Source organism: Falco peregrinus, chromosome 1, assembly GCF_023634155.1.
Source record: "Falco peregrinus isolate bFalPer1 chromosome 1, bFalPer1.pri, whole genome shotgun sequence".
NCBI classification, from domain to species: domain Eukaryota; kingdom Metazoa; phylum Chordata; class Aves; order Falconiformes; family Falconidae; genus Falco; species Falco peregrinus.
In genome coordinates, this window is record NC_073721.1 from 117,962,632 (window position 1) to 117,977,772 (window position 15,141).

Below are 15,141 nucleotides of genomic sequence, written 5' to 3' on the forward strand. Positions count from 1 at the left end.
TCTGGCAACTAGTAAGTAAAGTTGGGTGGGTTTTACCCCACAGATACTAATGCCTCCCGTTAATGGAAAGGACAATGATGTGAATCCATTCAAGGACACATGTCCCGGTGCAGGTGTAGCTGACAGCGAGCGGGTTGCGCTGCCACTGGGAAGCCTGGGGGTCGCCTGCAATTAATTCCACAGCAACAGAAACAAAACCTGTCCATCTGCATCCAGCCTCCTCTCAGATTCCTCCACAAGTTTCGTGTCTTAAGAAAACCATAGCATTGGACCAGCCACTGCCTTAATGTCTCCGGAGACCCATTAAATACCAGCTTTTCGAGGTGAGAAGGGACATTCCCTGTGGGCAACATATGCCTTAGCTATTTGCAAACCTTTTCCGTATACATGAAGTGATCAAATCAAAGAGGTCTAGTAGGTAGCAAGTCAAATACTGATAAACACCCACGACCTGATTTTGATATCACTTGTGCCAAGTGTATCAGTGATGTCAGAGGCCCTTCTTCTGATCTACAGCAATTGAGGAAAACGGGGAGTTTCTGGGTTCCTACCAGAAGACACACAGGATTAATAAGGCTTGGAAAAGATAAATATATCAGGCAGGAAACAAGGGTCACATTGTAAATAGGTGGTTCAAATATAATTGTAATATACACTGACAACAAATCTAAAAAAATGAGCTGTTATTCCCAGAGGAATAAGGATAATAGAAAAATTTGTTCATGATGAGAAACTAAATAAAACCAAAAGAATCGATTCAAATGCAGAGGTATAATTTATCAACTAGATTAAGTGGACAGGATAAAAGCTTGTTCATTTTACCAATTACTTGGCTATACTACGGTCCAAAAGAGCATCCTGAGTCTTGAAAGATGACTTGTGCCCCCAGAATTCATTATTTAGAAACAGAGAGGTAGAGAGTAAAGCCTAAGGGGAAATCAAGAGGAATTCACACTGGTGTTTGGGATGACATCAGCAAAAGCCAATACAATGCAGAGCAAAGAACCCAAATTCCCAGTTTCATGAACCAATTCATACCAGAGAGCAGAAGCCAGGCACATCACCCACACCCACTGTGCCAAGGACACCGGGGGGCTGAGCACCTTCTGCCAGCTGGTCCAGGTACCTTGCCAGCTTATTACTCTCACTGTCATTTTGAAAATAAGAGTGCAACTTCTACCCAGCACAAAGAATGAACTGGACATTCTGCTTCTTCACCAAAAGGGCCTGGGGGAGGCAGTGAAATGTGTTGCTTCGTGCAGCTGCAGCTTTTGGGGCAAGACATATGGTCTCTTTGTTTTAAACTAATACAACTGGCCAAATTAGCTGTATTTAGAATATGTATATCAATCTTCCCTTTCCCCCTTTCCTTAACTGCTTAGGGAAAGGGCAACTTGGAAGAGACAAAGCCCAAGGGGGCAGGGATGTCCCACCCCAGAGCTTTTTGCTATCCACATCTGGGCTTGGGCAATGCAGCAAAATGCTCGACTTCACAGCCCACAGCCACAGCTACTAGGACCTGAGGTTTCTTTTGTTATTTCTTTGTGGCAGTGTGTCGGGTTTGGGTTTGTTTTAAGAATGTGTGGCAGAGTCTGACGGATTCCTGAGGGTACTTTCACCTGCTCAGAAATTTCAGTCTTTGTCACTCCAGCTGCCTTTGATCAGGAGTATGGGCACATCAGAAAACTGCTTTACTTCTCAGTTTTCTCGCTCTGTCCTTGACTCATATGAAGAAGAGTAAAAAACTGCTCAATTTAAACCAGCAACGTAGTTATTTAAAAACAATGTTACAAACCATGCCCTCCTTTCCCGTGGCAGGTAAAACTTACCTGTGCTTACAGAAGAGATTACAAACAGAAGAAAAATGAAATATTCAGCCAGATATTTAGAGGTAAGTAGAGCCATTCTTCAGGATTTTTAATTCTTTGGGTGGATACCTGTGAAGAAAGCGTATTAAGCAAATGTCACTTCTTTTTCCCAGCTCATTGCAAAAACCATTCATTACACAAAAAAGGTTATAGCCAGCTTGTGCCAGACCGCTTCCACTCCCATGCAGCTCTATGGCTGAGAACACCTTCATGCCACTTCGGGACCAGCATGAGCAGAGCAAGAATCCACGGGCAGTTCCTCACCCTTTGTTTGGTTTAGGATAAACCCACTTGGGAATCCAAATAGACACTCAGAAAGCAACCACCAGATGTAACCAAAACCACCTTAGGAACGCTGCATAAACACATCCCGTGTCAAGACTCTCTAGGGCCGCCTATTCACATGTGCAAGAAACTAATGAAACACAACAGAGAAGGTGTTTGCAGAGTGACAAGTTTTCACGAAGTAACCTTGCAATGGCACCTCTCTCCCCCTGTACTACCCACACATTTTTAGCAATGGTGTTTTGTGCATCCCCAAGATAAACCGTACTCACACTTCCAGGCTGAAGCATGCAGTTTCTTAGATTTCAGATCCAAGAAAACATTGTTTATTTAGTGTGCCAGCTCTTATTGCAAAGCCAAAAGCTGCTTTTGAAACCAGCCTACCTAATGTTGGTTTTGTTTCTTCAGCAGCCAACCCCCAGCAAAAACAAACAAGCAGTGTCATGAAAGTCAAAGTTAGAATTAACATATTTCTCTCCAGTCTCCAGTGATTGATTTTGCAGCTTTGCCCCATCCTCATGACAATTTATTGACACATGTATTCACACGGAGGCAAGGACACCCACTTCTTGTGTATTTGTAAGGCACTGTTTAAAATTCACGTGTAGTCCTTGGAGCCATTAGGTCTTACCATGTAAGCCAGTATCTGAGCAATATTGAAGAAATTTATTTGTAGGTGTCATATCACATCACAATGATGAAACGGGATAAGAGTATGCATCGCACAGCTTAGACAGACGCAAAAAAAAGCAATTGGAAAAAACTCCAGGGTGCCCCAATTTCTTTAGGGTAAAAAGCACATGTTATTTTTCATGTCACTTGTTAATACAAACCAAACAAAAAACAGAAGAAAAAGATACGCAAGAAGCCAGGATTTATCCTGGAGCAAATTTCACAATGTATATATGCAAGACACATGCCTGTGCTTTTCATAAAGGTGATATAGCTCAAAGTACAATGATACGTTTGAACTACATGTAATCCAATGATTGTATTAAAAATCTCATTAGAAGCAGTTTTGTCAAGAAATATTCCAGCAGGAAAACGTTTGCTTGTTTTAGTATAGTGTATTTGACAGCCATGAGTTTTGGAAGCAGCATAGACTTAGAGTTTGGTACAGTCTATCAGGTGCTGAAATGCTGTTACAGAGCAGTAGAAGAGAGGAATGCACTTAATAATGCTATAACTTTGAATGATATACATTATCAGAGAGCAATACTGTCGCTGTGGAATTAGTGCCAGAACCAGGCTGCACGTGTCTGACATTTTAATAGCATCAACCACCACTGTTTGATAAGCCAGGGCTCTTCAAAAGGAACATTATTAGAGGTACGCCCAAAGTACAGCAGTCACCATTAAAATGTCAAGATTTATTAGTGATGATTACACAGCCTAATCTGCAAACCCAATCACTAGATTCTGCCTTAACAATAGAGGAAAAACTAAACAAGCGGTAATACCGCAGGATGGTCATTGCAGATAAACAGTGTTTCTTGTAGCGTGGACACAGCTGTATGTTAGTGTCACATAAAACCAGATTCCAATAAGTTATTGGTCATAAAATACATTCAGATGATATCAGAGCTCACAGAAATAAAAGGGAGGAGCTGATTTTTTGGTAGGGCTGGCATGCATTTGCTCTCCTGTTGCTTCATAGGTAGCAAAGAAATTTCTTTGTTCTGGGTGATTAAAAACTCAGAGGATGGTCTCTGCTCGTGATCTTGTTTCTGACAGTAACCTGTAGCAAACTGGTAGGAAATACGTTTAAGAAATGTCACAGACTTTGCTCTCTTTAGTGCCAAGAACTGCACAGTACTTACCATCAGGCTGTGCAAAATGGCTTCTGGTGTTACATCCCCGGTTGCTCACTGGGGACCGCTTCCCTGATTACATCCATCTTCATCAGCAGAGATCACAACAAGCGATCAGACACTGGAAAGCCATGCCATGTGTGGAGGCGTCAGCTGCCTGCCAGGCTTCAGTGTTTTTGTAGTGTCTGATCTGCCACAGTCCAAAGAATATCCTGCTTATTTTGTGGCTTTTTTTTTTTTTTGAGGTAAGGGGTTTGATTCAGCTCGTGGCAAGCCCGAGCTCCTTGCGGCGTTAGGACTAACTGGCACTTGGGTTGGAAAGGCTGAAAGCCGAGAGGGCCAAGAGGATCCGACTCCTCTGATTCAGCCCTGACTAACACACTCCTGGAAAAACGCTGCTCGGAGGATAATCTCAGGAATTTTCCTTTAAAGCTTTCAGTTAAGCATCTTTCCCAAACATCTGACACAAACGCTGACATGTTTGATTTTACTGTTAAATGTAAGAAGAGGAAAAGGTAGCAACTTTTTTCATCAACATCTGCTGGAGAGGACTCCGCTACCTCCTGCCAGCCGGCTTGGGTCAGCTCAGCGCTCGGAGCTGCGTGGGGGTACAGCAACACACTGCATCTCCCTTGAACAGGCGCCACGTGGCTGCCTTCAGCTCTGACGTAACCGGCAATGTCAACAAATCTCCCTGCCGATCCAGGCACTCCGAGAGCATGATGGCCATACAAGTGTCCTCCTAAGCCTATCATCTCCAGCGTTTCTCAAATACCATCTGTGACTCCTCTCTTGGGTGAGAAAAGCTTTTTCATCTAGCCATTACAAGCTGCCTGGCAATGGCAAGTGGGACTTCTATCTCTGCATCTGGCAAGGCAGGCTTTCTGAAATGATTCCCAGCTGCTGGATCTTTCCAAAAAGTGAACAATAGCAGCAGACAATGCTAAAAGTAGATGCAGGAAACCATTAGTCCTCAGCTGGCTGCTACTGCAGGTGTCAGCAGCAACACAGTGCTAGAAAGTGCACTGCACGGTCAGGGATCCCTGTCCACTGCCCTCCCTGCGATTCTTATGCTGGAGGCAATGCAAAGCAGACAATCCCGAAAGCTAAACAGCAAAGAAGTGCTCTGAGTGCTCCGGGGAAACTAGATGGTCACACGCATCATGCTGGGGTCACATGGACACCCTAAATCCCAGGGGCAGAGCAGAGCTCCCTGGGTGGCACAGCCATTCAGAAACACACGCCAGGCTCCAGCCTCAGCTTGCCACCTTGCGTGACTCTGGGCAACCCCCCAAGCCTGGCATCAAAATTTTAAAAACCTAACTCCCAATACTGTCTAGTTTAAAATGCTTTTTAAGACTGGCTTGACAGACCTCAGAGGATGCACCTTCAGCATCTGCTGAAGATGAGGCTCCTTTCTGGTATGTCGAGCAGGGCATAATGGGAGCATTAACCATCCTTCACAAACATGGCAAGGATGGGAGAAAAGCAGCAGCCACCTAGTCCCCCCGAAAAAGATGTCAAACAGGAGCAAGAAACCTGATGGCAACTACTGCTGCTACTGCCCAGCAAGGGAGGCCACAGACCTGCGCAGAAGCAAAGCGGAGATCCGGAGCTGTCCCGAGAGAAGAATAGGAAAAGCTCACATGGAAAAGTGTCAGCCTGATGGGAGCAAATTCTCAGCAGACAATAATCTGCACTGGTCCTTGAGATGACCTTTGAGTGAAATCTGTGTTCCCCAGGGAGCATCTTTGCCAGGCGAGATGCTCCAGGAGAGCCCCCCGGGTCAGTGCCATGGCCGTGGACACCCTGGGTGGCCAAACCCAGACCCTCCCACTGCCACAGCTGACGCTGAGGTTTTAGCAGTTTGATGGCTGGCTCTGAACCCTTGTGCATGTTTTCTCATTCATATGCACGAAAGCCAACATCAATTTGGAAGCTGATTCTGGAGAGAGAGAGGAGCTGTTTAATTAGCACCTCTGCTACCTTCTTGCTGATGTGGCATGGTGGCGACTCTCCTCACACCCCACTCAGGGAATTTTGCATTTTAGCCCCAGCTAGGAAGATGGATTTGAGGACCACATTTGCCTTTATGACCCGAGGACACGCCAGCTCTTGCCACAGTGGCACTCCTGTGCACACCCAGCCACAAGCACCGCTGAAGCCTTCAGACAGCCTCACAAATAAACAAACACGTTTCTAGAGAACGCTAATGAAAATTTCCCAGTCCCAGCTCATGACAGCAGCGTAGCAGGCTCTGCTCTACATCTTGATCTTGTGCTTGTCACCCACCCTCTAGATGCTCTTTTTCACTAGCAGGTAGAGGAGGATCAAACTCAGGAACAGACTTTACTTCCCATGAAATCAATATTGGAGCCAAAAGCAGCACTCTGATTTTCTTCCCAATGAACCTTGGTTTCTGACAAATTTATCTAATAACTTTCCCTACAAGGAAGAAGGATCTGCTCACGTATTTTGTACATAAACATCACTGCAAATTCCTTCATTCCTGATGTTCATAAAAACAGATTCTGAATGAGGAGCAGGAGTCAGAGGAAATTTTTACAATGAATACATTAAAGGAAACTAAGGTGTTTGTAAATGTGTTGTGATATTGGCAAACTATTTTGAAACAGAAATAAAAGGGGGAAAAAAGTTATTTTAAAGCTATGTTGTTTCTTCAAAATTAACCTTTTTTTTTTTTTTTTTTTAAGAGTCTTAAAGACCTTGAAGAGGAAAGGAAGCATGTTTTGGCTCAGCTAAACAAAATCATTTGCAATTCAATCACTCCACCCATCTGAGGCTGACTGACTCCCAGTTTCACAGGCTTTCGAAGTATTCAGCATTTCACTGAATTAAACCTTCATCCACCGAATGAAGATTTCAAAGCACCAAAGCGGTGGGAAGCTGAGCCCCCTTTGCTGAGCTCCAGGGTGCGCTGGCTTTGCTGTGCCTGCTGGCAGTAACTCAGTGTATAGCCCAGCTAATGCTTTTGGGGGGCGCCAGTCCCACCACTCCGGGGGTAACAGCCCCCAGGTCGGCCGTGTATCCTGAATGCATCACACGTACTGAACGTGCCTGGATTAGCTGCAGGTCCATGTGGACACGCACACAGTCCATGCAGGCTCTAGCATGCGGGTGGAGATCCTCCTGCTCAGGAAATCCGCGGGAGGAATATGACAGCTTCCCACAAGCACAACGCCCACGCGACACTTACCCCCACAGCTTCAGTCACACAGGCTTCTGGTGAGTGCCAAGTTAGTGGTGGCCTTTGAAAACATCATCTCGAATGTTCCAAGGGTCTGTGGAGGAACTGTACCCTCTACAGACCGTCCCTAATTTTGAATCCTTTTTTCCCTCCCAAGGTAAGGAAAACGCGTGCAGTGGCTGAAAAGGATCACAGCATCCTGAATCCTCTTCAAACTGCTGCTTTCAGCTACCCAAAGAACTGCATCAGGATGTAAATATTTTTCTTTTTGCTTTTGTGGTACTTCACTGTTTGCATCTGGCTTGCCACGGCTCCACGCCTTCCTCTCCAGGACATTTGCCATTTGCTCTCCTTCTGGGGCGGGAGGGGGAATAGAGATTTTTCAGAGGTTTAGGCACATTCCTCTCCTTCCTTCACCAAGCTCTTCCTTTGCCAATTGTTTAGTCTCAGCCCGGGGTTAGAGCTCTGCAAAGTTTTATTGGGATCCAGGGTCTGGACCTGTCAGAGATTATCAAATAAATCTCCAAAAAGCTAAAAGCTTGCTCTGTAAGTGCTTGTTCCAATGTTGGTCTTACGCTCATAGGCCAAAAACATCTTGCTTCTCTTCCCCTGCACAGCCTCAGAAATCATAACAATTAGGTATTAATAGGAGTTCAAAAGGACTTCAGGGAGCTCCTTAGAGGGTCAGTCCCAGCCGCTTGGCCTCTTGTACCACTTCACCACCGAAGACGTCAGTCTCCATCGCTTTTTTACTAAGAGGCATCAGGGATTTCTTCACTTTTCTAGCAAACCAGCAGCTCTCCCCTGGCTAAAGCCGACTCGCACCTATCCTACCTGGTGTGGGGATGGAGTCACGGTCTCCTTCTTTGCCTGTAAACCTCTCAGGTGTCCTCTCACCCCACATCCAAGGACCATCAGGCGGTATGTGCCTGATGGTGGCAAGCGTCCCAGCCGAGGAGTTCAGTCCCCACTCAGAGGCACAATATCAGCTGGCCGGTGTGCGGATGCCAGAGCGACTAACTCACTGGGGAGCAAAAGTCTGGCCAACAAAACACTAACCTTTTCCTGGAGCAACTTGTTTGGACATTTCTGAGAATTCCAAAGAAACAACAGGACATTAGTAACAAAACATTCACCTACCTCTTTGAGTAGCCCGTGTGGCAAAGACACGGACAGTCTGAAATTGCCTGCCCCCTCTGTCATGCCGTCACCAAGTAACATTGTGTTCAAACCAAAAAGAGCCTCTCATCATTTCAGGGTAACCTTGTACTTAAACTGCAGTCAGTGAGGTCATCGGTTGTTTCTCAGTTTGCATACAAAGCTCTATTTTTGTCTTTACTTCAAAAAAACAGCAGCATAAACAAAAAATCAAAGAGAATTAGCCACTAATACTGGCAGTATTTCAGTCCTCAATGGGAGCAGAAAGTCAATACAAGCATTGTCTGAAAGAAACGCAAGAATTTACCCTGTGCAACACATACTTTATCCTGGGGTTCATTCCTGTAGGTCTTTAATTAAATGTTCACATCAGTTGGACAAACAGTGTTTCACCAGTCATTAGCTACAGACAGACATGCATTTATAACTCTTTGTTGTTATAACACTGCATATATTCAGTTTGATTAGAAGATAGTGTCGCAAGATTATGGCATGCTTACCAGGCAGGTGTTACTGAGCTCACCTGAGACGCTACAGCAGATGGACACTTAGGTTTTTGAAAAGCAGGCATTAACGAAGGGAAAACAGGACTGAAGGGAGAATTCTCTACCTCTGCTGAAGTACATCTGTTTCACTGGATGTTGCTAAAGTTTCCACGCCAAATTTCATTTCCAGTTCCTGTGATACCAGAGAGCAGGCTCTTGCCTTCAAAACTTACCTTTTGATATCAAATCACAGATACGTAAAAACACTTCTCTCCGGGAAGGGCAGCCCACAGGCTTCTCCTATTCTGCCCTGTGAAGCACCATTTGGAAAATAAAGCTCTACCACAGTGGGTGAGATGAGAATATATTTATTAGTTATAAAATACACAAGTGAACACCATCGGTTTGGTACAATCCCATGAAACAAGAGCAGGTTTTGGTGACGGCGGGGGGCTTTGCCTGGCTGGTGCTGCTCCAGTGATGCTAACCCCCGGGGGCTGCAGCCCCCGCAGGGATGTGCTCCGAGTGGTTCTGAGAAAAAGCGAATGTTAGCAACTCGTTGGCATTAGCTGGGCATTGATACTCTTTCAGCTTCAAGGGAACATAATGTTGTAAAGAAGCAGCTTTCTGATAACCAGCATGATTAAGGACTTTAATCCAGGAGGGTTTGGCTTGTCCTTTATAGCCAAGCATGGCAAAACTCCCTGAAAAACAGACACAAAGAGAGTGACCCTCTGGGTAGCAGCGTGGCACAGACCCCCTCCACACATCATGGAAACTTCTTAGCCCTTCTTTTTCTCCTTGGATTAAAATAATAGAACATCTAGGAGAGAAAAAGAGTGATAAAAAAGGCAATGGGCCTTGCTGAAGCTGTAACCTCACTGCATCGCAGATCTGCAGGTATTTCAGTAAGCTAAGGTAGGTTCCCATACATCAGTTAGCAGGAACATTGTTTCACTCTTTATTTTTGAACGACTGATACTTTTTCATATTTGACTACATGAAAATGGTTAGGCGCTTGAATCCTTCTTTTATTAGTTTACATCAGTTTCTTCCTGTTATGCCTAAATATCCCCCATGTCAGCTCTGCTCTGGCCCTCTGCTGTCACAAAGTACAAAGGCATTATGTATTCTTCCATTTTAATAATAATGTCTTGTGTTTATATTATGCTTTTCATTGCAAAGACTCCCAAAGGCTATTTGCAGCTGGTTGGATCTAGACTATTCCTGTAAACACTTCTAATTTAAATAAGGTTTTGTGAAACCAGGCAACAAGACCCTAAATCCTGATCCTGCTGGGGTCAAAAGGGTTGGGGCTTTTTTGCATTATTCCTGGCGGAAGCAATATGCACTCGGGAGCAAGGTTCCAGCCTGCCCTGAAATGCAGCCCCCCCGGCGCGGAGCAGTCCTGCGTGCGATCGCTTTTGGAGCTGTGAAGTCAAATAGTGTGCATACTTGAATCAGCGGGAGAAAGCTCATGAAGCAGAACATAATTACCCAGACTGGAAATCAGGGCAGCCACGTGGGTGAGCACCCTTGCGCTTAGGGAAAGGAAAACAGGGGCAGCACATGATCGGCCAGCGGTGGCTTAGTCCCACTGCTGGATGCCAGCATCCCACCGAAGTGGCAGGGCAAGGAGATGGCCACCAACCACCGTGTCACCAGGATGCTAGTGGCCCTGCTTGCTGTGTTGTGTGCCTCAGGAGTAGTTGGGGCTGCAGGCTGAGCTGAGCTAAAATAACCTGGAAACGCTGCACCCAAACAAGTGGCACAGGTGGTTCAGGGACAAATGTTTGACAAAACAAACAAAAAAGATTGCTTTTTAATCAAAAAATTCCTTTCAAAAGTATTCAGGTTTTGATGAAGGAATGAAGCAATGAAGTTTCAGGACAAAAAAAAAAAGAAAACCTCAAAAAAACAGTTTTTCGGGAATCAAACAGGCACCAAAGTGAAATCACTGTGTCTACTGTAAAGACTGTGCTGTCCTCCCCTGGAATGGTCATAGCAATGAGCTTTGAAACTTGAACCAGAAATTGATGTAAACTTTAGTAAAGCAGTAGGGAACAAAAAAAAATATCCCCAAACGCCCAAGAGAAAAAGGAAGCTGGAAATACAGCCAATTCTCCATCTGATCTCTGCTCGAGAGACTGCATAAGAAATTTGAATCAAGCTGGCTTGTTGCTCTCTTGATTTCCTTATCACTCAAATTATTCCTGCAAACCTGGGCACAATAGCCCCCAGATTTCCAGTAGGAAACCCAGCATGGATTTCCTGGACCAATGAGACCAATGGATTTTTTGCAGCAATCCAAGGTAAAATTGTCATAAGAACTTTCCAAAACTGGTGATTGCTCTTTCCATTTATCCAGAAAATAAATAGCTCTTACTTAACTTCAGACTATTTTCTTTTTCATCAACTTTTCAGTTTATGATTGTTTTTCCTTGCAAAGCAGTTGAATTTTAAAGATGGTATCTTTATCAAATGATTTCTCTTTGGGGGGGGGGGGGGGGGGCAGTTAGAAAAACAAGCTGCCTTTAGAAGGAAAAATTTGCAGTGTGCAGCTTCTCACTGGCAGAGTAGGGTTAAAATCCCTAGGTAGCTCCCGTACTTTTCACCATCCCTAACCCGAGGCTTTCACTAGGTTATACTGGCATATTGTAGTAGGAAACAGATTGATAAGCACTGTATTAGTATGTGTACATTTTTGATACGGAAACACACCGATAACTCTTAAGCAAAAGAAACATGGTAGAATAAATACATTTACCTTCCTTGGGGAAGACAATAGGCTTTGCTGAACCTAACCTGGTAAAAACAGACATTTCAGAGCTCCCCATCACATCTGCGATATCACTAGAGCACACGAGAACAACTGATCTGAAAAGAGAGACAGTAGTTACTGCATGGTTGCAAAATATTACTTCATCAAGAATCTGCAAGACCGTTAAGCTCCTATTCAGAAAAGTACTTAAGAGCTTGTTTAACTTTAAGAATATGCTTAAATGCCTTTGAACTCAATCACACGTCGGCTTTCTGAAGTTTAAGCCTCCGTTTAAATGTTCCTAAATTAAATATGTGCTTCACATGGAACCAAAATGAGCACAAATGACTGCTTGCAAGTGCATCCCTTATGGGAGAGGGACAGAGGCACAGAAGAAATCCAGTTGCTGTGCCATCCTGGGACTCTGAGACCACCTGTATCCTGGGTCTGATTTCCAGTCAAGCTTCAGTCTGGCTTTGGTCCTCACAGCCGTGCTTTCAGCCCCCAGTGAGCTGTACCTGAAATGAATTACAGGCACAACTGGCTGCATTTAGCTGGATGCCTAGACTTGCAAAATATACATCCTACCAGAAAATCAAACTGAATGTACAGACATTGTATGGGTATACATCACTTTATGCACGCTTGATACATGTACATACTCGTGCATTAATACAGATGCAATAACTCAGGAGTGTTCGAATCTTTGGTCATGAACTGCTCAGAAAAGTCTTGGTCTGAAAGTCTGTTTTCTGATTATTTGACCTCTTCTGCCAGCAGCCAAGAATTTATCTATAAATCTCAGTTGTTCCATGTTTATGTGGCGACACATAAAACCACAAGGAATGTGGGACAGACACAAACAGAGATGATCCAGACCATTGCCAGGACACATGCAAGGTAACAGAGCCTGCGGGCAGGCAGGTCTATTCATTGGCTCACCCAGGAAAAGTCCTATTGGAAAATCTGGCACACCTATGATTTTCATCTGTCACAAGAGGCAAAAACAATCAGTAAGTGTAAACAGAAACCAACCCGTTTCAGAAACGGAAAACTGAATCATCAGCTGCCAGGAAACTGCTGGACACCAGGATAGGTGCGCAGGACTGCAAATGGCATTGCAAGGACCTTCTCTACTCCACGGTGGAAAAGCAATGGTTAGTTTTGAAGGAATTGCTAGTTTTCCAGAAAAAGTGTTTCTGTCTGCTCTAAGCTGTGCAATCCTGGGACAGACACACTGCTTCTCTCTTATTATCTGGGTGATATTTGGGTTTTCTAAATGTTAAATCTGTGCCAGATTTCTCCAGAGCACAGGTTTGGTTACAGAAGTAGGCAATTTTCCTTTCTTTGTCTATCACCCACGGGCTGCTAAATGAACCAGGCTCTCAGCAGTTTGCTTACCTTTCTTTTATAAATGTTTGAACATAATCAGTTATTGCACTGGCAACTTTTTCACCAGTAACCATCCCAAAGTGCCGCCTACTCACGACTGCTCCTGAACATGCATCTAGCACCAGGAAGAATAGCCCACGGCTACTGAACAGGAAAACTGAGTCATTTATCTGCAACAGAAAAGAGAGGTAAGTGTTATGGAGGCAGGCTGGGGAGCTTCCGACTCAGATCATTCTTCTCCATAAGGGAGTTACAAGCAAGGAAAATATCAAGGGTGTACACCCTATAATTTTAAATGCATTATTTGTACAGTTGAAGTGACATCACTGATAGATGGTCAGTGGTAGGAGGAAGCAAAACTCTTAGTTTTCTGTGGGGTACAAAACCATGAGAAATGAGGTCATTGGCATCTTTGGGGGATTAGGAAGATGCATTTGGGAAGCTGAGGACCCTGGGAGTAAAATGCTTAGTTCAGTCTTAATACAGTGTCTTTCCATGGGGGGAAAATTACTGTCACTTGGCAAAGCAGATTTGACCACGGAGCAAGGGAGAGATGCTGAGGCAGCAGATGGGGGAATAGAAGTGACTCATTAACTTTTTTTGCTTTCCCTGGAAATTTAAGTATCAAAACCAAAAGACTTCTTGGTAGGGCTGTCTCAAGTGCTACAAAGAAGCTGTAGCACAAGTGGCTCCTACTCTCCTCCTTTCCTGCAGCAAGGGCTCCTTCCTCACAGGATATGCCACCGTATTTGCTTTTAGAAAGGCAAAGGCTCTCTGAGGTGCCTGGCACTTGTGCATCCCTGGGGACAGCCCAGTCAGGGAGGACACAACCTCCACCAAGGAGATCATACCGAGGTGAGGCTGTCTGTCAGAAAGCTGAGCCCAGGGCACACAACATGCCACTGTAATCCACAGAGTTGTCCAAAGTCAGCAGGCACCATGGAGCTCTGATACATCCCATCAATGAGACCTGTATGTCTCCAGGCAGTGTAGGGCCAGATGGAACAAGGGAGCCAAGTGTTAAAAAGTGCCTTCTGCAAGATGTTGGAGGATGTTGAATGCAACAGTGAGCCAAGGGTAAGGGGAACATCAATGTGCAGGCCATGGGTGGACAGAGGGCAGTGAGGAGGAGCAAAGACAGGCTAAATCTTTTGCCTGGTCCTGGCTGTCTCACACTCCTAAGCTTGGTAAGTGTGTCAAAGTCTGGATGCACACAGAGCAGAGAGCAACCACCACTACAAACTGACCTAAACAAGAGCCATGGTCAAAAGAAACAGGCCTGCTGTGTGTCTCACCCCTGCCCGCATGCTGAGGACCCGATGAGGAGCCAGCACAAGGACTCGTGTGGCCCCACGGGGGCTGGAGCAGGACACTACTGCACCTGGTTCCCTCAGTCCTTGGAGAAGCTTGGATTATAAATCAAAAACATTTCTGACTTTTGCTCTTCATTCAGCAAAACAAGAACAAAACATGTGGTTTGGTAATGAGGACTCCTCTGCTTCACTTCTTTACTTCCAGATTTTCTGCATCTTTTAAGATTCAGGGTAAGAATCCTTCTTTAGACATTAATCCTTAACATGTGCCTAGCCTAGCCTTTATTTCAGCTAGGAGTACTTGTGTTGGAAATAAAACTTCCTTTGAAAAACAATACTTTGCATTAAAGCTTTAGAGAAGGCAAGGATGCTTTGAGGATGCTACACCCCTCCTGCAAGTATCTGCACTTCACTGCAGGTGAGGATGCTGCCTCCAGTAACACCTGCTTGCTAGTGGCTTTGAATACATTTTTGATGGTACAGCCAGTGCATGTGGCAAGAAATCTTGGCTGCTCAGACTCCTTAAGGATGCTGTACCGGCTTTGCTTGGCATTTGTTAGCATTAATTATAATTCAGTAGCCCACAGGCACATAAGCCTGGACAGTGTCCTTGCAAGCATGACTTCAGTCACCCTTCACCATCTGGACAGACATATAAGGCATGTGCAGGGACATCCTGACAACTCCAAACCCCTTCAATAGTGAAATACAGTTATTTTTAGCTTTTAGTGCAATGCAAGTAGAGAAAATCAGAAAAACAAACTTGGGGTTTTTCCCACATCCTTTGTAAACAATGGTTTCTGGTGTGCTTCCCCCTACCCCCCTTCCTTTACATTAGTGTGGTGGTGTTAATTCTTCTT

General features: G+C 44.8%; 2 protein-coding genes across 4 annotated transcripts in view; both read right to left on the bottom strand.

Moving 5' to 3' along the window:
- CEMIP (cell migration inducing hyaluronidase 1) overlaps window positions 1–15,141 on the bottom strand; it is a 114,034-nt gene that overhangs the window by 54,647 nt on the left and 44,246 nt on the right. For all 3 annotated transcript variants that reach the window (XM_055811279.1, XM_055811275.1, XM_055811272.1), the window contains exon 2: window positions 1,830–1,937. In XM_055811279.1, coding sequence (XP_055667254.1) covers window positions 1,830–1,905 — 76 coding nt within the window. In that variant the 5' untranslated portion in view covers window positions 1,906–1,937. The remainder of the gene's footprint in view (window positions 1–1,829; window positions 1,938–15,141) is intronic.
- The window catches only part of LOC101918475 (cell surface hyaluronidase-like), a 57,088-nt gene continuing 51,114 nt past the window's right edge, over window positions 9,168–15,141 (bottom strand). The window contains exons 24-26 of the mRNA XM_055795066.1: window positions 12,978–13,138; window positions 11,583–11,692; window positions 9,168–9,519 (exon numbers count right to left, since the gene is read on the bottom strand). Coding sequence (XP_055651041.1) covers window positions 9,299–9,519; window positions 11,583–11,692; window positions 12,978–13,138 — 492 coding nt within the window. The 3' untranslated portion in view covers window positions 9,168–9,298. The remainder of the gene's footprint in view (window positions 9,520–11,582; window positions 11,693–12,977; window positions 13,139–15,141) is intronic.